Here is a 24,410-nt window from a genome sequence, read left to right on the forward strand (position 1 = left end):
TAAGATCCTCTGACTTTAATGAATTTGCCGTAGTGCTCCAGAAGTTGTCCAGGACTCTTGCCACAGCCTCAGTCTCTCCTCAATGTCTTTAACAAGAATGATATATCAGCCGGCTGTTGTGAAAATAACTAAAAAATAATGTAGGTATGAGAATCCAAAACAAGATAAAGCAATGTACATTATTTACCCACGATACTGCATAATTCTGTTAAAGAAACGTAGGAGATCGGTAAAATATTGTTATTTGGATCCTGTATTTTATACACTTATTGTCTGCTATTAATGGTAAAATTTACTATGTTCTGTACAAAATAGACCCGGCTTCTTGAGTCATTTATCATGTCATTTTTTAATATTTCAGTAAATTACTAAATATTAAATATTTCTTCCTCTTAACGGAGGTTCATAATTTGAAAATATTTTCCACATTTTTTATTATGCATCAGGATATGCGTCAGCGAAAATGTGATGTTGAGAACAAACCTTCCGTATCTGTGTTCATCTGCCTGTATCTGTATTTATTCGCATTAAATTGTATCACCTTGCATCTTAATGTTTCTTTTTAATAAACCAAACACTGGTGCCATTATATGTTATCGCTTGTCATACAAGTACAATGTTTCTGTTTAGTATAATTAATAATTAAACACTAATAAAACATTGACAAACATGTTCTAAAAGAGGCTAAAGTCATTTTTATAACAACGTAATTTTTTTATAAATATATATTAGAGATAATAATCTCGATGTATTTTTTATTGTAAGAGCATTTATTTATTTATATTTCTTTCCATTCTATTAATGGGTTCCTTTTCCGTTATATAAAATTCAGTTAAATGTATTTCTACTTTACTACTTTACGACAAAACGACTCCATGTGTAATATTCTTAAGAGTGAAATTAATTGAATTCAAAACAAAAAAAGGAAGCAAATAGCTCATTCAGTGATGAAGTAGGTATTATTATGCGGCGATCCTATGGTAAAAAATTTAAAAGAATAAATTATTTCTCATTCTCTCGTAGACGCAAGGCACCATGTTTAAAGCAGAATTGAAATTAGAAGCAGTGGCGCCATTCCAGTTTCAATTATATTAGAAGTATTAGTTTTTAAAGTCATGTCCACAAAGAAGAATTAGGTTTTTTTAATCGCACTCATTTCTAGCCCATATCGTCAAATATTTTGAGAGAATTGATAACATACATAATTAGTTAATCACGATAGAATGGTTAATATGAGAGGTTTAAAATTGTGTTGAATAATAAATTTAAACTGCAGATTATAGTATATTTTCAAATATAGCATAAGGTTTAGTTTTCAATTTTATTTCTTTTAAATTCAAAAACCTCTTCCAGTCTATATATTATTTTAATACGTTTATCCGAAGAAAAAATTATTTTATATCTTCAACAGAAAATATCCACAATCATCACATTCAATATAGGTATTTAATTTTTACCTGCAGGAAGCTTTTCAATGTGAATAAATACATTTATCATATTTTGACATATTACAACATTGGAAATAAAACTAGGAAATGTTCCGTGTCAACTTATGGTAATTCTGAAATGAGAAATAAATTTCAACGTAAGAAACTGGAATTTTAAAAATAAAATGTAAAATAAACTCGCTTTTACTTCATGAGGTTAAGTAGATTGTCAGTGTAAAGGTTAGAATATTTCGTACTATATGGAAAGCAAGAACTAACAACTTCAATAAATATTATAAACAAAGCTAAAAGTGAGTTGACTATATCAACATCTTTAATGTATATCAACATCTTTACTGAAATGACTTCGAAACGGTTCGAGTGTCTGTTTTGCTTTTTCATGTCTGTCAGTACGTTTGTCTGTCTGCCTTACTTCCTCTCTGACTCTCCCCCTCTCCCGCTCTTCCGCACTCTTTCTCAATCTCTCCCTATCCTTCTCTCATTCATTCCCTTTTTCTTTCTCTCCTTCACTTACTCCCTCTCCGTCTTTATCGCACAATCTCCCCCGTCTCTCTCTCACCATCTCTCTCCATTTCCCTCTTCATTTCTCTCTCTCTACATCTCTCTCCATCTCGTTCTGTTCATCTCTTTCCTTCCATCTCTCTCTCTCTCTCTCTCTCTCTCTCCATCTCCCTCTCTGACACTTTCTATTATTCTGCGAGTTGAAAAGAAAATCGTTTGACTCAACAACATATTTTTATACGAAATATAAATATTATTCGGTTGATGCAAAATATACTTGAAACATTTCCAAATAAGATTTAAACTTCTATAATTTATTGAATACAATTTTTGTGTTCATTTTATTTCATCCCCTTTCTTTATTTTCTATTTTCTTTTGCTTTTTTCAAATCTAAAACCTCAACGTTTATAGATGGAATGCACATTTATTATAGCATTTTATATTTTTTATAAATATACTGTGAAGAAAAAATATTTAGGCTTTCTTCATTTATGAAGAAAAGTTCATATATTTTCACCTTGTGAAATGTTCTTATAGCTTTCAGACAAAAAACACTGCAATATTATTTTCGACCTTTTATTAGTTTCGATGTTTCCCCTTCAGTTGATTGCTCAGACGATGACACTACTCGCTATTCGTAACAGTGTATACCAGGGATAAGGCGACAAGCTGGCATATACGTTAGAGCGCCGGGCAAAATGCTTAGATACGTTTCGTCCGTCTTTATATTCTGATTACAAATCCACCGAGGTCAACTTTGTCTTTTATCAATTTCGAAGTCGATAAAATACGTACTATTTGAACACTGGGTCGACATAGCAGATTTATACCATCATTCGAATTTGCTGGGCTTGAGCCAAAAATTTGAAATCGATATTTTTTTCGGGCTGTTATCCATTTCGTCGTTTGGCATACAGTTGATGATACTGATGATCTACCTTCCCGTTAATCGTAGATATTCTTTAACTGCCTCCATATTTGCTCATCTGGATTCGTCGCATAGCCCCACTTTCCCCTAGGAATTGGTCCCTCGTAAAGACATCGGAGTCTAAGTTTGAATTATGTATGTGTCTCTGCATATGTGTGTGAGTGTGTGTGTTTACATGATTAGTAGTATGAGATAAGAATTCAAAGAATCGTCCGGCTATTTCAGTAAGCTTCTCTTACAGAATCTGCTGATAATCTTCATGAATCCAAAAAGATGAAAAACGGTCTTATGTTTGTGACCAGTTGAAGCTGTATCTGACTATATTATAAACATGAGTGGATCGATATATATATATATATATATATATAATCAAAATAAGCAACAAGGATATGCAAGATAGTGTAGTACAAACGTTTCATGTTACTTCATTTTATTAAACAATGTAAGTATTACATCAGTTTTAAAATGTAGAGCAATCTTCACCCACATATAGAATTTTTTCAGTTAAATAGACAATGTACATTTTTATACTTTTAAGCATGAAATGATTGTACTACACTATCTTGGGTATCCTTGTTGCTTGTTTCGATTATAATCACCCCATTTGATTTATATGGATACTACCATACCAAATTCTGTTGCCTTTAACTTAAGTACCATATTCATCTGAATCTAAATTTTGTTGAACTTATATATATACATAGTGAGAGAGAGAGAGACGGAGAAAGGGAGATAGAGGCAGACAGAATTTTGCTTCGCTTCCTTTTCATAAGTTTAGTGACAGCTCGAGTTCTGCCCAAAAATACTTCTTCTACGGTGCAACGAATAAGATGTCCTTTTTGGAAACTCTTTTCCTGTCAGTTTACCACTTCCAATATAAGGCTGTAACAAGAGGATTTCATTTCACAAAATTAAACGTGAAAACAATAATATTGAACGAGCTACTGATACGATTACTTTCGAAACTATTAATTAAAGGATGTTGTACTTGGTAAATGGTTTTCTTGTTATATAGAATCTTTGAATAAATCTAACAGCAAGCTTCTAAAACAGACATTTGCATAGCATCTGTCTATGACAGTGTCTTTTCCACAGTCATGGCCTCTATAATCAAATGTTTAATGGAGGCAGTAACAAAACGTAGTCGTAATATATTTCTACACACACACACACTCACACACATACAAACACACACACACACACACACACATATATATATATATATATATATATATATATATATATATATATATATATTATATATATATATATATATATATATATATACATATATAACGGGAAGCTTTATGAAAATAACAAAAGACGAAGGCAGGTGGAAAACAAACGAACAATTGTATTAGTATGGCGCTCAGGAAATATAAATAAAACAAGTCTTTAACGTTTCGAGCCTACGCTCTTCAACAGAAAGATACACAGAGAGAGAAAAACACAGAAAGAAGGAGAGAAAAAATGCGTGCAGTAGCTAACGAATCAACATGGCGACCTGATTTCGGCCAGAGGTCAAAGATCAAACATGAGACGCGAGAGCATATATATATATATATATATATATATATATATATATATATATATATATATGTATATTTGTATATGTATATATTATGTGTATTCATATGTATATAAATATATATATATATATATGAATATATATAAATATGTACATATATGTATATATATATATATATACATATATATATATATATGTAGATATATGTATATGCATGTAAATATATATATATATATATATATGTGTGTGTGTGTGTGTGTGTGTGTGTATGTATGTATGTATTTGTGTGTTTGTATGTATAAACGGTTCATATAAATATAAATGCACACGCACACACGCATATATAAATATATGTATAGATACATGTACATTTATATATATACATTTATATATATACATATATATATTTGTATATATATATATATATATATCTATATATATATATATAGTCGTGTAATAAACAGAAAGTTCTTGCTACATTATTATATATATATATATTTGACAAATTGAATAGAGATGCCAAAAGATCTTTTCTTACAGGTATACATAAAAAAAATGAAATATAAGGCCTCAGGAGTGGCTATGTGGTCAGTAGCTTGTTTACCAACCACATGGTTCCGGGTTTTCTTCTGTAGCCGTGGATCGACAAAATCTTGCGCGTAGATTTGATCGATGGAATCTGAAAGAAGGCACTCGTGTATATATATATATATATATATATAATATATATATATATATATATATATATATAGTAACTCTTTAAAAAAAAACGAAGAAGAAATACAAAAAATCAAGAACGCGAGGACTTGATGCATGTAAAGTATTAGCAGACGCTCAGGGAAGGAAAAAAATTTGGTGTTACATTTCCAGTAAAGCTCTTCTTCAGAAACAGAAGATATAGGAAAATCCAAGTGAAAAGGAAGAAGAAGGAAAAAAAATCGCCAACGATTCACATGTCATTACATTTTGAATACATTCATACATACATACATACATACATACATACATATATATATAATATTGGCTCCATGTATGTGATTGAAATATTTGCTATATAAATAAGCTTGGTGTCAGATAGACGTATTTAAACCAAACTGGTTCAGTTTGCGTCTTTCATACATTCTGTCTTGTTCCCGATTTCATGTCAGAGTTCTGAGGGTCTTGAACTCACTATTTTGAGATTGTGGTTTCGATTCCTGGCCGAGCTGTTCATTGTGTTCTTGAACGAAATTTTTCATTTCACATTAATACCTCGTTCCCAGCTTTCTGCAGCCAGCCAAATATGAAGCAAGCCGGCATTCTTGTCAATGGTGATGTGTATTAATATCCTTTCTACTGAAAGCATAAGGCTTCAACTTTGGGGGAACACATTAAATCGATTACATGGAGCCCAGTGTATAACTGTTACTTATTCAATCGACCCCGAAATGGTTAATGGCAATGTCGACCTCGGTGGAGACGCATGGCTTAGTGGTTTGGGTATCAGTATCATGATCGTAAGATTGTGGTATCGATTCCTGGACCGTGTGACGTGTTGTGTTCTTGAGCAAAACACTTCATTTCACCTTGCTCCAGTCCACTCTGCTGGCGAAAATGAGTAACGCTGCGAGGGACTGGCGTCCTGTCCAGCTGGGGAACACATACGCCATAGAGACCGGAAAACCGGGACCATGAGCCTGGCTAAGCTTTAAAAGTGCGCATTTATTTATTATTATTTAATGTCGACCCCGACGGAATTTAAACTCAGCGGAATTTGAACTCAAATGTGTTGTAATAATCAGTAGCTTAAATGTTGTAGAGACGGGATTAGGTTCCAGTCTTATGAGTTGTAGGTCTCGTTAAGAACGAGGTGAAATTTAAAGGGAGATGTTTTCAATGTACAATGATGATACTTTATAAAGGTCACAAGCAATACGTACAAAAGGGCTTCACTAACTGTTGATGTGTGACAATTCAACCATCATATTACAATAAAATGTTCCTGAAGTTTCCGCGTCTTTCCATTCGAAATTTAACAACTTCCTACTCACACGTGAACGTACGTATATATCTATATGTCCGTCCTATGCAATTCAAACTTTAACTTACGCGGCAAATGCCCGGTATTTAGTACTGCTTGTGTATTCTTGTTCGCGTAATAGTTGCATCATTTTTCTATGAATCTTGGATTGGGAATTTTCACTGAGGACATGCAGAACTAATGTAGAACAGAACTTGCATAAAACTAAATGCTTTATGAACACTGCCTCATATTTCTATTTCTTTATTATCCACAAGGGGCTAAACACAGAGAGGACAAACAAGGGCAGACAAACGGATCAAGTCGATTATTTTTACTCCAGTGCGTGACTGGTACTTATTTAATCGACCCCGAAAGGATGAAAGGCAAAGTCGACCTCGGCGGAATTTGAAGTCAGAACGTAGCGGCAGACGAAATAATGCTAAGCATTTCGCCCGGCGTGCTAACGATTCTGCCAGCTGCCTCATATTTCGTTTATCATAGGGTCTTACGTGTGTGCGTGTTTGCGTGCATGTGCGTGTGTGTGTGAATCTGTGTGCTTGTGTAGGCGTGCGTGTGCGTATGTGGCTGTGTGTATACGTTTGTGTGTGTGTGTGTGTCTTCGATGTAACTTTTATATCTAATTTATATCTTATGGGTTATATCAACATGAACTTAATGATTGTAAAATATGATGAATCTAGAAATTGATCGAGTCTGTCATGATTTATTGTTTGAAAAAATTCAGATGGAATAAATTGTTTTTCCAAGCAGAAGAGATAAAACTCAGGGATCATTCGTGACTCTTTTTGAAAGGCACGCGCTCCAATGACATTTTTTATATGATAGATCAGATTACGGCAATCAACACAATCAGAAATGAAAATATATTTACCAGCATGAAATAAAAAGATTGTACGCGTATTTCCAATTTACGAATTCTGTTATACCATATTGCTTGAGAAACATTCAAGTAAATTACATCGTAGCAAAATGACTAAGAATGCATTGACAATTGTGATTAGATGACAATGTTTTAGATCTAACGTGATATGCTTCAACAACACATGTTACCTTCGCCTATACAGGCAAACCACAAACTTTAGTATATCACGCTGTTCGCCTTTTCAGTTAGGCTATAAACGAGAATGCATAATCGCTCAGAAATAAGTTGATATGTGTGTATAGTTTCATGTATGTATGTATGTATGTACGTATATATATATATATATATATATATATAATATATATATATATATATATTATATATATATATATATATATATATATATATAGTGGAGGCGCAATGGCCCAGTAGTTAGGGCAGCGGGCTCGCGGTTTCGATTCCCAGAGTGATCATTGTGAGTGTTTATTGAGCAAAAACACCTAAAGCTCCACGAGGCTCCGGCAGGGGGTGGTGTACTCTTTCGCCACAACTTTCTCTCATTCTTTCTTCTGTTGGCCTGCTCGTTTAGCCAGCGGTGTGGCGTCATTTGAAGGCTAAAACAATGCGAAGCACATTGTGACCAGCGATGTATAACAACATCGGATAGTCTGATCGGTCACGGTGATCAGGGTGATATATATATACATACATATGTGAGCAGGTATGCATATACGTTTTTTGTATGGGCGCTAAAAACTTATATACACTGAAAAGGATGCGTGGCGTTCGATCATATAATAATATAAATAATATATAAATATATACATATATACATACATATATGTACATACCTACATATATATTCATATATATATGCATGCATATATGGACACAGGACATCAAGAAAACGTGGAACACAATGAGAAACGAAAACATAAAAGCAAAAACATAGAAAACGCCCTTTTTTTCGAATATCGAAAAAACAAACAGAGAAAAGTGACATGAAACATAAAGAATATTCTCCTTCGTCAGTTGTTCCTGTTTCATCTACTCCACGCTCCAAAGGCAAGGACAATACGCGACTTCATTGATACAGTCCTTCCCGCAAAACAAATTAAATAAAATTTAGGATTTTTTGCGAAGTTTGAAAGTGGTAATATGAACAGGGCAGTGAGAACAAAACAGTAAATCCACCCCCCAAAAAACGAAGAACAAACACAAATAAAACATTAACGCGAGGACGTGGTACAGGTAGAGTATTAGCAGACGCTCAGTGAAGGAAAGAAAGGGGGTTTTACGTTTCGGACAAAGCTCTTTTTCAGAAACAGAGCAAATTCCAACGGAAAAAGAAGACTGAGGAAAAAAATCTTCAATGATTCAAATGTGGTTACATTTTGAAATACACACATTCATACATACATACACGCATGCATACATATATGCATGCAAACATACATATATACATGACAATATTTTTATGACGAAACATTGGGGTGCCGAGTGAGATTGTGTTTTAGAAATGCAGAAAATGCCAAACGCATTGGAATAGCAGTGGAAGCAGCTTAGAGGATCGAGTAAAGTAAACTACCAATGTAGATAATAATCTCCTACAGATAATCGAAGTCTTATATAGATAAATATGTAATTATGAGGTCTATACATTCGATTAAAATTTCTTCAACGCAGTACCCCAGTATGTCTGCAGTCTAATTATTAAAACAAGGAAAAAAAGGAAATGAGGTATGCTGTTTTTGTACAGTTCCTCCAAAAATATAACTGAGGGGGTTTGGTCCTCTTTCACACTATATCTAACGGGTTTTATCGCATGAAGTCTGGTCCTTGGAGAGGTTTTGCCCTGCACTGTGATTCATCAATCCTTCTCGATGGAGGTTCATAACCTTTTTACTGATGGTAGTGTCTGATTACTAGTGTCAATGATAGTGATATAGAAATAATAATGCACACCAGGAAAACCCTGTAATTCCAGAAAGGATCGACCTGAGTCAAACAGACGGCCTCAATACGCTGTTTCAGTGTGCCGATGGGAGCATATGACAGTGCTATTAACTGCAACCACATAGGATTATATAAAATATGTCTCGGCAGTCAAATATTTCTATATACAAAGATAATACTTTAACCATTCACAGAGGCTTAAAGGGACACGTTTTGGACAGGCTTAGGAAGGTCCTGATACTCATCCATGGCTCCCTTGATGTTAAGGCTACAAATTGAGACCAACCTTCCTACAGTAAGCTTTTTATATATTACGCTCAATTTGGACACCGTTCCATACAGGCCTACAAGAAACCTGACGAAAAGCGGTCGTACATTAACACAGCCTTCCGTCACACGCCTTATTGTGTTGAAAATCACTGAGAGCTGTCAGTGAGAGGATTTCGAGTCCGTCCTGAGAGGTGAATACACAGAAGTACCGTTGGCTTGCCGTGCCCCAAAACATGTACCATAGGTGCGGAGCGATAAAAAAAATCAGCCACGTGTCTATAGGCTCTAATTTTTCGAATCCACCGCGCAAATGCGAACTCAACCGGCAGTAAATAAATTGTGTTCGATCCCGGCAACCTGCAGCGCCAGATATAGACTGAAATTATTTTATGTCAATCTGTAGATAAAGTCTGCAGAAACCTTGCAGGGTCTAGGATAACAAGGGAAAAGTTTTTATCTTTCAATCAGTTTCGGAATTACAACAATTAGTGGCTTGGAGTTTTAACTGCTCTTTCTAGTGAGTCAGATATCCTATTCTTGGGGTATCTCTTATGTGTTCGAATGTACACTGTATTCTTCTCTGAATAATGTATAGACACTTATACATATACTCACGATTACATCTTCAGTTACATGTAAGGGAATATACGTCCATTGATCAGCAATACTCATAAATCTTGACAAATCTTAGTGGATACTTCGCCATTCAAAGCTGTTGTGTTTGCCCTAAATGGTTAATACCCTCCCAGAATATAAAATACATTACAGGAAATTTCCAACAGAAAGAGAATAGAGCATAGCTGACTCTGTAAGTGATTTCTTTGGCGATGTATAATAGTGCAATGGCCCAGTGGTTAGGGCAGCGGACTCGCGGTCGTAGGATCGCGGTTTCGATTCCCAGCCCGGGCTTTGTGAGTGTTTATTGAGCGAAAACATCTAAAAGCTCCACGATGCTCCGGCAAGGATGGTGGTGATCCCTGCTGTACTCTTACACCACAACTTTCTCTCACTCTTACTTCCTGTTTCTGTTGTACCTGTATTTCAAAGGGCCGGCCTTGTCACTCTCTGTGTCACGCTGAATATCCCCAAGAACTACGTTAAGGGTACACGTGTCTGTGGAGTGCTCAGCCACTCACACGTTAATTTCACGAGCAGGCTGTTCCGTTGATTCGGATCAACCGGAAACCTCGTCGTCGTAACCGACGGAGTGCTTCCAAATAATAGTGCAACTCACCTACTTCATCTGAACAATAGCCTGTAGATTCCATTTAAATATTGCATTTACAAAGGTAAATCAGATGTTGAAATTATTCCTAAGGTTTGCAGAATATAGTTCAACGTAGAGAAAATGATTAAGATCAGCAGTCTCAATCCTAAACACATAGAAAATATCTAAATTGTCGGGAAGTTTCTTATCATTTTTTTGAGATCTTCCTGTTTGGAAAAGATAATTGCCAAGTGATATTAAATTCTTGACCCCCGCAGAATATGTATCGTTGGGAAATGATAGATTCGATTCGCAATCTCTTTCTCTCTCACACTCTCACATTTGCGGACACTTTCGTATATATATATATAATATATATATATATATATATATATGTATGTATGTATATAAATGTGTGTGTGTGTATAGGTGTGTGTGTGCGTCTGTGCGTGTGTGTCTATGTGTTTGTATGTGTGTGTTTGTGTGCGTGTGTATATGTGTATTTATAAGCACACTTATTCGAAACTTCACGTGTGTGCGTATGTATGTATATGTATGTATGTGTATATATATATATATATATATATATATATGTATGTATGTATGTATGTATAATATACATACATACGGATTTATGTGCCTATACATACAGATACATACGCACACACGTGCGTTTTCGAATAAGTGTGCTTATAAATACACATACACACACGCACACAAACACACAAACGCAAATACACACACAAACACACATAAACACACACATATATATATATATATAAACATACATATGCATAGAAATAGACATATACATGAACACACTTATACACACACATATATACACACATATATACTTATATACGCACACATATATATAATATATATGTATGTATACCTATATATATACCTATATGTATACCTATATATGTATGTATACATATATTTATATACATGCAGAATTATATGTGCATAGAAATAAATACACATAATAGCATTCTTCACTTACATTCCATGACATTTTCCATTGTGCACTCACTTTCTTAATCTTTATCTGAAATTTCGAAACTAAAACCACAAAATATTTTGAAAAAAACACAAAACATTGAATTTTGAAAGATCAACAACATAATGATCAAATAATATTTACACAGTAAGATTAAAGATGGAAAGTTATTAAACAGCGAAATTTTTACATGGTATCATGTTCTCTCCTTCGATATTATGTTTGTAATAACAATATCGTCTTGATTTTGAAAATTACTGAAGAATAGAGAGAGCGGAAGTCAGAAAGAATCGGTTGTTTTTTCGGATTTTGTTTTTTTTTCTGTTTTCTGTTTTCTAAACGAGAAAGAGGAAGAGATATTACTTATTGATGCGATTATGAAAGAGGAAATGCATGGTGTGTTTTTTTCTTTTTTTCTTTTCTTTTTCTTTTTGCATATATGATCAAATTTAATACTAAATACATGTTTATCGGGATTTGCATCTATTTAGGTTTTCTATATGTTGTGTGGAGTTGGCTCCCTCACTTTCTCACACTCTCTCTTTCTTTCCTTCTTTCTCTTTATATAATATATATATATATATATTATATAGATATACATACGCATATATATACATGCACACACACACATATATATATATATATGTATGTACATATATATATATATACGCATATATACATGCACACATATATTTTTATGTATATATATTTACACACATACATTCAGACACACATACACATACTCATATATATATATATATATGCATGTGTGTGTGTTCATACATATATTTATATACACACACATATACACATACACATACATATATATAATTATGTATGTATGTATATTTATATGTGTATGTATATGAGTGTGTGTGGGGGTTCGTTATGTCGAACAAGATGTCTGGTGATACTACATTTATTCCTTCATCATCGGCGCTTTAGTTATACATGTTCACGGTATGTCATTAAATGAATAAGATTCTCTAATATCACAACATATTATGTGGTTCCATATTCAGCTTTTCAGACAAAGGTGAGAATATTAACTGCTCGGTTTTCTTTATGTTTTCACATGATAAATTTGTGTGTGCTTGTGAGTGTGGGTCTAATATATGTATTTCACTACTGTCCACAAGGGGCTAAACACAGAGAGGACAAACGGATTATGTTGATTACATCGACCCCAGGGCGTAACTGGTACTTAATTTATCGACCCCGAAAGGATGAAAGGCAAAGTTGACCTCGGCGGAATTTGAACTCAGAACGTAACGGCAGACGAAATACGGCTACGCATTTCGCCCGGCGTGCTAACGAGTCTGCCAGCTCGCCGCCTCGCATGGGTCTAATATATGTATGTGTGTGTATCTCTGTGTGTGTATGTGTGTGTGAGAGAGAGAGAAAGAAAAGGAGTGAGTGTGTAGATCGAATATATTCTTTATATATGTATGCTCTCATTTTGCAATATAAATGTTTAGGCTTTAGGCTTTCTTAGCCATATACGTGATCTGAGCAGAGAATCTGCATCAAAGTTTGCAAAAAGCTTGGCAATACTTGCTCAGAGGCCTACGCAAATTATCAAAACGTTTCCCACATTCTCGACATAATCAAGAAGATCTTGTGCAACTAAATGAAACCCGGATGACTCTTTGGTCAGCTGAAAGCAGTTTTGGCACAAACTTAGCAGTCTCGTCTTATTCTCAAATCTTGAGTGATAATGGACTGCACTAAACCGAAACTAATCTTCACATCCTCTGATGGTGGTTCAACGATTTTCCCACACAGCTGCATGTGCATCTGCAATGTTTCTTCTCACTTCTTTTGGTTCCATGTTTTCCAGAACGTTTGAAGATATCGACATTTTCCCACCCAAGATGGAAATGTGTGAACCACTCGTACACATGTGTGCGGCTTATACACACCTCTCCATACACTTTTTGCAACATTGCGCAAGCTTCTGAGAAAGTATCGCTATGACAACGTTCGCTGTGATGGTCAATACGACGACAACACCTTACACACCTTCCTTCCAAGCACTGCTATAAACAGCGGAAGTGAGCTGGAATGTTAAAACTTAGTGCACACGTTCTGCAGAGTGTAAGGTCAATCTTTGCCAATGGACGTCACTCTGCGTGGTTTAGGTTCGTTGCTACGGCAACAGTCCGGATACTTATTGATCAAATCGCGTGCACATGGGTGCGTTTGCCGTGAACGTGTATATAATTATTATTTCCATTCACAAATATCACTTTATATTTGAAAACGTATCCTAGATATTTAAATGTCTTAAAGGCATGACATTTATGTAAGCATCACTCTGATGTAATTAAAGGTGACATGGAGAAACATTAATATACTTAAGTGATCGTTATATCACGACAGATCACGTTTGCAATAACGATACATCAGATGTTTAAAGCATTAATTTCTTCCACCATTTAAAGAGAAAATTAATTTATTTCCTTGTAAAAGATTATTCAAGATTCCAAGAAAAACTCCCCGTAGGACATTTTAAACATATACTTCATTCAGCAATTTATGTGACGACCTTTCCATATCGTACAATGCTAAGATAATGCAATATATGTCACCTCATTTTTCACGGTTATATTAAATTATACTTCTGTGTCTTTATATTAATGTATTTATTATGATGATGACACAGCAAATGTGATTTATGATCGTTTCGAAAATTCTTGGACGACTTTTTTAAATCAAGCAAAAACAATGAGTTATTTTTGCATATCTCTTAATATTAGCAGGGATTTAAATTTTTGTTCTGAAACTATTTTTATTTTGCAAGCCTTTCACACAATCAAATATTAATTTTATGCATTCGATGAAATATAGGGAAATGAACATGATCCTATCTAAAATAATTCATCCTTACCGAAATTACCCTATTGCTTAATCAAATGCTGTAATTTTCCTTCAGAAATATTCGCTTCTGCGCTGTAAAATACGTATTTACTTTTGTTATTTTAGGAAAACTTTCTTGTTAATGCATTTGTGTTTGAAGGGTCATTATGCCACTAATGATAAACACATGCGCTGTTTCCATTTACTTCTTTAGTGTTAGTCAAGCTGTTAAATATATGACTAATCAATCGGTCGTTTGTTTAATGTGTTGGCTAAACAATCCGTCGATTGTTTGTGAAAGACCTTACGCGGGTGTATACGATGCTAATGTGTGCGTGTGTGTTATGTTCTACGTGGTTATTCGTCTATATATTGCATACATGCAATTGTATAATATATATATATATATATATATATATATATATATGTGTGTGTGTGTGTGTGTGTGGTGTGTGTGTGTGTGTGTGTGTGTGTGTATTCTCGGGGGAGATTCAGCATGACACGGAGTGTGACAAGGCTGGCCCTTTGAAATACATGCACAACAGAAACAGGAAGGATGAGAGAAAGTACTGGTGAAAGAGTACCCCTTGCCAGAACCTCGTGGACCTTTAGGTGTTTTCACTCAATAAACACTCAGTCTCGGAATCGAAACCGTGATCCTACGACCGTAAGTCTGCAACCCTGACCACTGGACCATTGTACCTCCGCACACACACACACACGCACACATATATATTTATATATATATATAATATATATATATATATATATATATATATATATATATATATATATGCCTATACACACCTATATGGAATATGTGTATTATACATGTATAATCAAACATAGTATACACGCATATATGTATGTGTGCGCGCCTGTGTACATTTCTGCATAGATACCTCGACGTTTCTATATATTTCATAGTTACCAGATAGAACTTATCATTACTTCCTCTTCCATATCTCCAAATTTTTCTCCCTTTACAGTGTTTGCCATTCGTAAAACACGCGATTTTCCCAGGTTTTGTGGTTTAAAATACATTTATTTTCATATCTGTCTAGGCTGAACATTTTGCGGTTATATTAAAATACATATTCAATGAACAAGTGACCCAAATATCGAACAAATCTTAATCAGTTCTAGATTTAAGTGATCAGGAATTATGTACATTACTTACATTATTTACCTTATTTACATTTGACAGATATTTATCGTCATCTGCACCACCACCACCACCACCACCACTACTACCACAGACGCTAGCATTAGACTACACAATTAATGCTGTAATCTCTTCAAAACTCGTATAAACCGCTAACCTTTATATTTTCGTATTTCCTTTTTCAGTAAAATTGGCAGTTTGTGATACCTTATATTATCAATGTATTTGAAATCTTAGATTTGGCAAATTTCACTCTAATCGAAATGATAAGCCGCAAAGTAATTAAATTCGAACTATTTGCCGAGCTTCATGTGAAACGCTTTTAAAATTAATTTCAATGTTCTCCATTTCTACCTTATATTAAATGTATTTCAAAGCATGTCATAGAGATATACAAATATTTTCGTAATGAAAGTATGTATGAAGAACAGCTATACACACGGTTTTTATGGATCATCTTGAAGACGGAAATTTAATTGAAGCAAGTTCTTTACAAAATGCAAACATTATGTTTCATAAAATGGATATTGTCCCGGACACATGTATTATGACAAGGTAAACTGCTAGTTTTAAAATCTCTCTAAGAGGATCTACTGCGATGTTTTAACCCGAAGAGGACATCTTCTGTAGCTGGTTAACGATGCACGGCAGATTCCGATAAAATTGCCGGCACTGGAGTGAACCATTTTCTGGCGACGGATCCAGATCCATAATGTATAATGTGTACCGCTTTTACTCTTTCATTTGTTTCAGTCATTTGACTGTGGCCATGATGTAGCACTGCCTTTAGTCGAGCAAATCGACCCCAGGACTAATTCTTTGTAAGCATGATACTAAGGTTTACCGGGATGTAAACACATCACCATCGGTTGTCAAGTGAAGTTGGGGGACAAACACGAACACAAACATATATATATATATATATACACATACACATACATATATATATATATGCACATACACATACATATATATATATATATACATATATTATGGACTTCTTTCAGCTCCGTCTACCAAACCCACTCACAAGGCTTTGGACGTCCCGAGGCTATGGTAGAAGGCACTTGCGCAAGGTGCTAAGCAGTGGGAATGAACCCGGAACCATGTGGTTGGTAAGCAAGCTACTTACTACACAGCCACACGTGCAATTATGAAAATAAAAGGAAGTTTTAGAAAGAGAGATTAAAAACTCTTTATAAGTTATAGAAGCTGTATAAATATATATATATATATATATATATATATATATATATATTATATATATATATATATATACATAAATTTAATGATATAATTGCAAAATATAAATTTAATAATATAAATTACAAAATATATTTAAAAAATTATAAAACCGTAATAAAATATTTCTTTGCAGATTCATGTGAAAGGTATAACACAGACAAAAATAAGGATGAATCAAAATATAAATATTATAAGGATTATTTTATAAATTATAAAATTATGATATAAATTATATTGGTATACTGAAAAGAGTTCTTAGATATGTTATCAATATATATACCATAAGTTGGCGAGCTGGCAGATTCGTTAGCACGCCAGGCGAAATGCTTAGTTGTATTTCGTCTGCCGCTACTTTCTGAGTTCAAATTCCGCCGAAGTCGACTTTGCCTTCCATCCTTTCGGGGGTCGATAAATTAAGTACCAGTTACTCACTGGGGTCGATCTAATCGACTTAATCCATTTGTCTGTCCTTGTTTGTCCTCTCTGTGTTTAGCCCCTTGTGGGTAGTAAAGAAATAAGTATTTCGTCTGCCGCTGTGTTCTGAGACCAAGTAACCATTTTCATCCTTTAGAATTAGGCATAAAGCCAACACTACCTCAGTGTCTTCGAAAATCTGAGAACTCAATGATACTAATGGTAAATTCAGCCTAAAATGGGATATAGTATATGAAGCTCAGCCTTACACAAATAGCCGATATTGATGACAACTATGTTGCATGGGGATATATGAAATATTCAAATATAGAGATAAATGAAGCCTAATTCATTAATAAATCTTAAAGTTTACTGTGTTCATAAGATTACTCGTAACTTTAAATACTTTAGAAGCAGTTAGTAATAAATATATCATACTATGATTTGGTAGCACGAGTTATCCGGGGTGTCATATCATTCAAAGCATACACTGTAGTATTCTTTTCTACTTCTCCTTAACCCCTTTGATCTGTAATCTTTCAATAATTATATTATACACTTACCCCTTCAAAACTGAAATTCTCCTTCCTCATAGTGTGTATAACATATAAATTAACAATGATTGCTAAAACTTGCACTTCCCCTAAATATAGGGTATAACCCCTAGGATCTGTTATTATTCCACCTAGATCGATGTGTAAAATGTATTTAAGAAATATTCTATAAACTCATTACGGAGATGTACTTGCATAGCAAGTGACCTGATCTGATATCGTGTGCTCGAACGAAAACAGTTGCAGTGTGGAAGGTGTTTATAAACCAGTGAACAGGTCGCGGTCTCAAAGCGACGAAAATATTTTGACAAATTAATTTAAAATTTTGAGGTGAATCTAACGGTTTTTTGTGTTTCTTAAATGGCTTATAAACACCTTCCACGCTGCAATTGTCTATAAACTCATTTCCATGAGTATTATTATTCTTAATTTTTGCAATTAATATTTGATACATATATTTTTATTTTATATTGTCTTTATAATAAAAACATATCTAAGAAGTATATTCCCCTTTATTTGATAATCTAAATAAGTACAGGCCACCCCTATCCTCCTTCCTCCCAGTAACCATCATTTTCCGCATCAGACATTTTCTTACTACCAACCTTGCAACCTACCAGTCTATGTAGATAGATAAAGCTAGATATATGGTTCCAGAACAGTGAGAGTCTATTAGATTGTCTGACTTTAATTGATTTATCATCATTAACTAGAGTACAGTTGATGAATTCCAATGAATTTATATTTCTTTATTGCCCACAAGGGGTTAAACATAGAGGGCACAAAGACAGACAAAAAGATTAAGTCGATTACATCGATCCCAGTGCGTAACTGGTACTTTATTTATCGACCCCCGAAAGGATGAAAGGCAAAGTCGACCTCGGCGGAATTTGAACTCACAACGTAACGACAGACGAAATACGGCTACGCATTTCGCCCGGCGTGCTAACGTTTCTGCCAGCTCGCCGCCTTAGTTCTAACGGTCGAAGACTGTACACTACGTAAATTCTTCTAAATATAAGTAACTACCTCACCACTTTTTTTATCTTGCCCCCTCCAACTAATCTTCTAAATTATAGTAGGCTTGACAAGGTATGCATTATTTTCTAATCTCCTGCTGGTAAAGATATAACAAACGGAACCAATGTAAATATTTTGGTTTCTATTATTAATGTAAATTTGCTAAAAATGTTTTATCGTTTATGTTTGAAGTCTGTGCGTTCATCTGACGAGAATGGTTTCTTTCAAATTCAAATCGATGTAATGTTTTCATTAATCAATTGAATGGAGCCGCTTGAAACGACCTTAATAAACTGACACCTGTACATCTTTGTTAATGTGTATATATATATATATATATATGTGTGTGTGTGTGTGTGTGTGTGTATGTATGTATAGCACATACACTTGCAGTATTACGTTTCAGTATTTTTTCTTTGTTGTCAATGTGTTGTTTTCATAATAAATATTGCTCTCCTGTTTTGAGGTATGTTGTGTGTATTGTTTTAGTCGCAGTGTCTTATATAAACAGACTAGAGTTATAAATATTAATATTGTGGCAATTCATAATTTAGTCTCAATTTATCGAACACTCCTTCAGAGAAGCTGAATTTGAAACATCGCAACACCTGAGAGTCTTCGATATGCACTGATCTAAATGCATGTATATACACATATACACAATCTTATATATGATCCTTAATCGTGATAATATAAAATTCCTTTTTTTACATTTTTTGGCATTTTAAAACTTTATTATCCTATTCTATTCTCTCTTTTTTTTTCAGAACTAAATCCCTGTGAATGATCCTACCCTGAATACCTGAAATCCTGGATTTGCACCTAATTGAACAATTAATTGAATATTATTCATCAAATCCTCATAGATTACTTGTTGACGTATCACAATTAACTTTTATCATTCTTTTTACTGCATTCTCTGACGTGTTTTCCATAAATCCATACGTATCTTCGTTTTTTTAAATTGATTTCCTTTGCAAGTCAGCATATGATTTTTACACAAGAGTGTCTCATATTCACAGAATAAACGATTCCAAATACTTATATTTCAGAATCATTAACGTTATTACAAGAACGTGAATGTTATATTATTTAAAAGATTTTCACATATGTTTCATAACCTCGAAAACAAACTGTTACGCGCAAGGATTAGAATAAATACATGATTTAGACGTTGATTCACTCTAAACTTACCATCAACTGAATGTTACTCGGTTTCCCGAAAATCTGTCAGTTCACTTTAAATGCAATACGATGAAAGGTATTTTCTTTCATACCAAGAAAGAAATGCTATATACAACCATTCATAACTTTACATATCCCGACATTTAACAACTTGCCAAATAATTCAGACATCAATATGTTACTACGGAATAAAATATATACACTCTCCAATACAAGATAACAAGAAAAGTCATCATATGTCACAGCACAAATTGCTCGAAAGAGGGTCGATTATAAAACGATAAGTGCAAAACATTACAAGGTTGATCTAGCCGATATATATATATATACATATACATATATATATATATATATATATATATATATATATATATATATATATATATATAGCACTTATGAAATCATTTAGGCAGGTTAATCCAATCAAGAATTAAAAACATCCCTGCTATTTTGGTTTCAATTTTTATCGACAAATGCAAATGTTAAATAACAATATATATCGTACCGGAAAGTTTCTGTATTACGCGCAATTTGGACGACCGACGCGTATACAAATGTAAAGGTAACCTTTCATAATTCATTATTTTGACATTTGTTTTGAATAAAATTTTAACACAACAATATTTATGTAATTATCATCCAAATACCGCTGGTTTCGTTATTATATTGATGATATATCGTTATTATATTCGGATAGCACACTAATTGACTGTTTTCCAGCATTCAGAAAAAATATATGGCTACATAAATTTCAGAAAAATTTGACAAATAAGCCACTGAGAAGACATTGGTTGATTTATTGATTGATTGGTTCTTTGCTTACCGTAACTATAACCATGGATAACATGCTGAAATATAATGAATTTTTACAAAGGTTTAATTTATCCGAAGATTATTTTGAAGATAATAATTTCACCATTAAGATGGAATATGACTATACACAAAAATTACAATGGAAAATTGTGATAATATTTGTCTACGTGCTAATCATGTTAATTGGAATTTTTGGAAACATAACTATAGCTTTAATAATAATGACTAACAAACAATTTCATTCAGTCACAAACATTTTCATTGCCAACCTAGCTATCTCGGATATTGGCATGTGTATTTTTAATTTACCCTTTCAGCTTCATTATCAACTCAGCGACAACTGGGTATTTGGCAATATTATGTGTACTGTATTTAATTCCTCTTTTGCTATCCCTATATACGATTCAACTATGTGTATTTTAATGATTGCAATTGATCGCTATATTCTAATTGTTTATCCTTTTAGAAAGCGGATGAGTAACAAAATGGCGCTTCGCTTAACGCTACTGATTGCCCTTCTGGCAATTGGTCCTGCTATTCCTATGGTGATATACAGTAAGCTTGTTGTATTGAATATACCAGCTATACAACTTGATAAAATACTATGCGGCGAAGAATGGCCTTCAGAAGTAATCAGGAGAGTTTACACAGTGTCTGTATTTCTGCTGCAGTTCTGCATTCCCATTATTGCTACTTCAATTCTCTACAGCCGTATCTATACTGTTTTGAAAAACAGGCCAGTGAAAAAAACTGAGCATAGACGAAGTCAGAGGACCAATCGGATTCTTGTATCTATAGTTACACTCTTTACAATATGCTGGCTTCCATGGAATATTTTCAGTCTTTTTGTTGAATTTGACCCCGATCTTGTGAAAGGGAAGTTTTTCAAAGTAACAGACTTGTTTCTTAAAAGTTTTGCCATGAGTTCTTCATGCATCAATCCTTTTCTCTATGGATGGCTAAATGATAACTTCAAAAAAGAAATATGCTTATTATTTGATAACTCGAAAAAGAAATGGAATCGTCGAACTGGACACGCCCTCCTTGAACCAAAGCGAAATAATACAGAAACCCAACAAAATACTATTGTCATGAATACCATGTCACATGGAATCAATGTATGACATTCTAGAAATATCTTTCTCCTCCTCAGATTTTCCATGTTTACATTGCTTTATGTATTACCATGTAAAATTCTTTTTTTTCTGAAATTTTAACAAAACAATTAGAATGTTGTCGTTATTACGTTATTGATGTTTATTACCGTGTAAAAGCACAAATATTTATGTATAATCTAATTTTTAACATTGATATATCGCATTTGACAATGTTGTTTCATAATATAAATCTCCTAATTAAGAATAATATCAGATTGTATACACATTATATTGTGATATGTTTGTGTGTGTGTGTTTATGCATGTGTGTAAAAGTTGCATTAGATTCTTACTTATAACGGCAAACTACATTTTCAAAATCATCTACACACAGAAAACTTTCCCAGTCTCCCACTTCGCTTGTAGTATATACATATATACGTGTGTGTGTGTGAGAGGGTATTAGAGAGAGAGAGAACATATGTATATATTGTTTCCTTGTTAAATCCCAGTACAAACGAACTTTATTAATCTGTAGGAACTTCTGAAATTAGAATCGTGTAAACACAAGTTCCTAGATGCCTCCTTCTTTTTATCCATCTGAGTATTGCATATGTGAAGGTTGGAGTGCTCAGTGTTAATGATATACTTCCGAAAATATAATTTGTTTTGTAATACAACGCTTTGATCAAATGAATACGAGTTTGCATAGCTCTCAGCTCCAGATATTTTGTATATTAGGTGCTGTACTGGTAGGAGAAAAGGACTGCCATATAACAACGTGTATTATGTTTCGTTTCGTGTCTACGGTCTTATATGATGTTGTGCTGTGGTTAATGCTGCCTATCATACTTTCGAATTTACCTAAATGAAACCACCAGTCATGAAGGGAAGTCGATTTATTCAACTGTTCCTAAAGACCAAAATATTTCTTGTTTCTGAGCTTTCTTAGATCGCATTATTATTATTATTATTATTATTATTAATGAAACACCCATGTTCCCAGAGGTGTATTATTCAATCCCCAAGGAATTCCTCTCAACACATGGCCATGATGCCCCCCCTCCTACTTCTCCTCGTGATCAGAGACGCACATATCGTCAGCCTCTAAGGGACATGCTCAACTGGTTACGGTCAAACAACTGACAAGTAATAATAATAATAATAATAATAATAATAATAACAATAATTCTTATTATTATTACAATTATTATTATTAATAATAATAATAATAATAATAATTGTAATAATAATAATAATTAGTGTTATTATTATTATTACAATTATTATTATTATTATTAGGCGGCGAGCTAGCAGGATCGTTAGCAAGCCGGGCGAACTGCTTAGCGGCATTTCGTCTATCTTTACGTTTCGAGTTCAAATGCCGCCGGGGTCTACGTTGCCTTTCAACATTTTGGGGTCGATGAAACGTGTACCAGACACCATACCAAAATTTCATAGCTAATAGAATTTTTTATGTTAGGGCGATCCTTAGCGAGACGAAGAAAACACTTGGCTACATCAAGATCGACTCCACATTTCATTCTTTCGTGATCTACGAAAGCGATACTTCTACGACTGAAAGAAACGACTAAAGCCCTTTCCCTAAATATACTGGCTGTGTACACAAATTTGAAATCACAATTATTATTGCTATTGTTATTGTTTTTTTGTTTTGTTTAAGCCGTTGAGCCAACCAAATACTTAAACAATCAAATATATATCACTTGCCACGTTTGTTTCCGTTTCTTTGTTGTACACATTCCACCGAGGTCAGCTTAGACATTCATCTATTCAAAATCAATCAGATAAAATCAGTCAAATATTCTGTTCAATGGTGTAAACTAAATCTCTCCCAAACAAAATTTGAGGACTAGTGTCTACATTAGAAACGATAATAATATTATTGTTATTGTTATTGTTGTTGTTATTGTTGTTGTTGTTGTGATGGTGGTGGTGATTACGGTTCTTATTATTGCCTATGCGACGGATGTTGTTATTTTTGTTTTTCGTTGATGCAGATCCTGTTACTGTTATTATACTTAACGTTAAGACTGTTAATTATTGATATTTATTTCATTATTCTCATTATTATTATTATCGTTATTATCATCATTATTATTGTTATTCTTATTGTTGCTGTTGTTATTCGTGTTGTGAAGGTGGCAGGTCATACAAAACTGATACCAGCATTTCGTCCGACTTTACGTACTGAGTTCAAATTCCGCCTAGGTGTACATTACCTTTCGTCTTTCGAGGTCTATAAAATACGTATCGGGTGAGCACTGTGGCCGATGGAGTCAACTTAGTCCTTCCCCGATATTGCTGGCTT

At 33.8% G+C, this 24,410-nt stretch overlaps 1 protein-coding gene and 1 long non-coding RNA gene across 2 annotated transcripts in view; both read left to right on the forward strand.

Annotated features, from left to right (window-relative positions):
• The window catches only part of LOC118763575, a 145,057-nt gene extending 124,560 nt beyond the window's left edge, over positions 1-20,497 (forward strand). Inside the window, exon 3 of the long non-coding RNA XR_004999324.1 lies at positions 19,752-20,497. This is a non-coding gene — a long non-coding RNA (uncharacterized LOC118763575). The remainder of the gene's footprint in view (positions 1-19,751) is intronic.
• A 46-nt stretch (positions 20,498-20,543) lies between these two features.
• LOC115211990 (prolactin-releasing peptide receptor-like) lies at positions 20,544-23,022 on the forward strand. The gene has a single exon (XM_029780769.2). It carries the CDS (start codon positions 21,006-21,008, stop codon positions 22,104-22,106), a length of 1,101 nt encoding a protein of 366 aa, XP_029636629.2. The 5' UTR covers positions 20,544-21,005; the 3' UTR covers positions 22,107-23,022.
• Positions 23,023-24,410: the final 1,388 nt, after the last annotated feature.

This window comes from Octopus sinensis, linkage group LG5 (genome assembly GCF_006345805.1).
Source record: "Octopus sinensis linkage group LG5, ASM634580v1, whole genome shotgun sequence".
In the NCBI taxonomy this organism is placed as follows: domain Eukaryota; kingdom Metazoa; phylum Mollusca; class Cephalopoda; order Octopoda; family Octopodidae; genus Octopus; species Octopus sinensis.

Excerpts from the sequence above, each read along its gene's own strand:
- LOC115211990 (XM_029780769.2), top strand. The coding sequence starts at position 21,006 with ATGGATAACATGCTGAAATATAATGAATTTTTACAAAGGTTTAATTTA.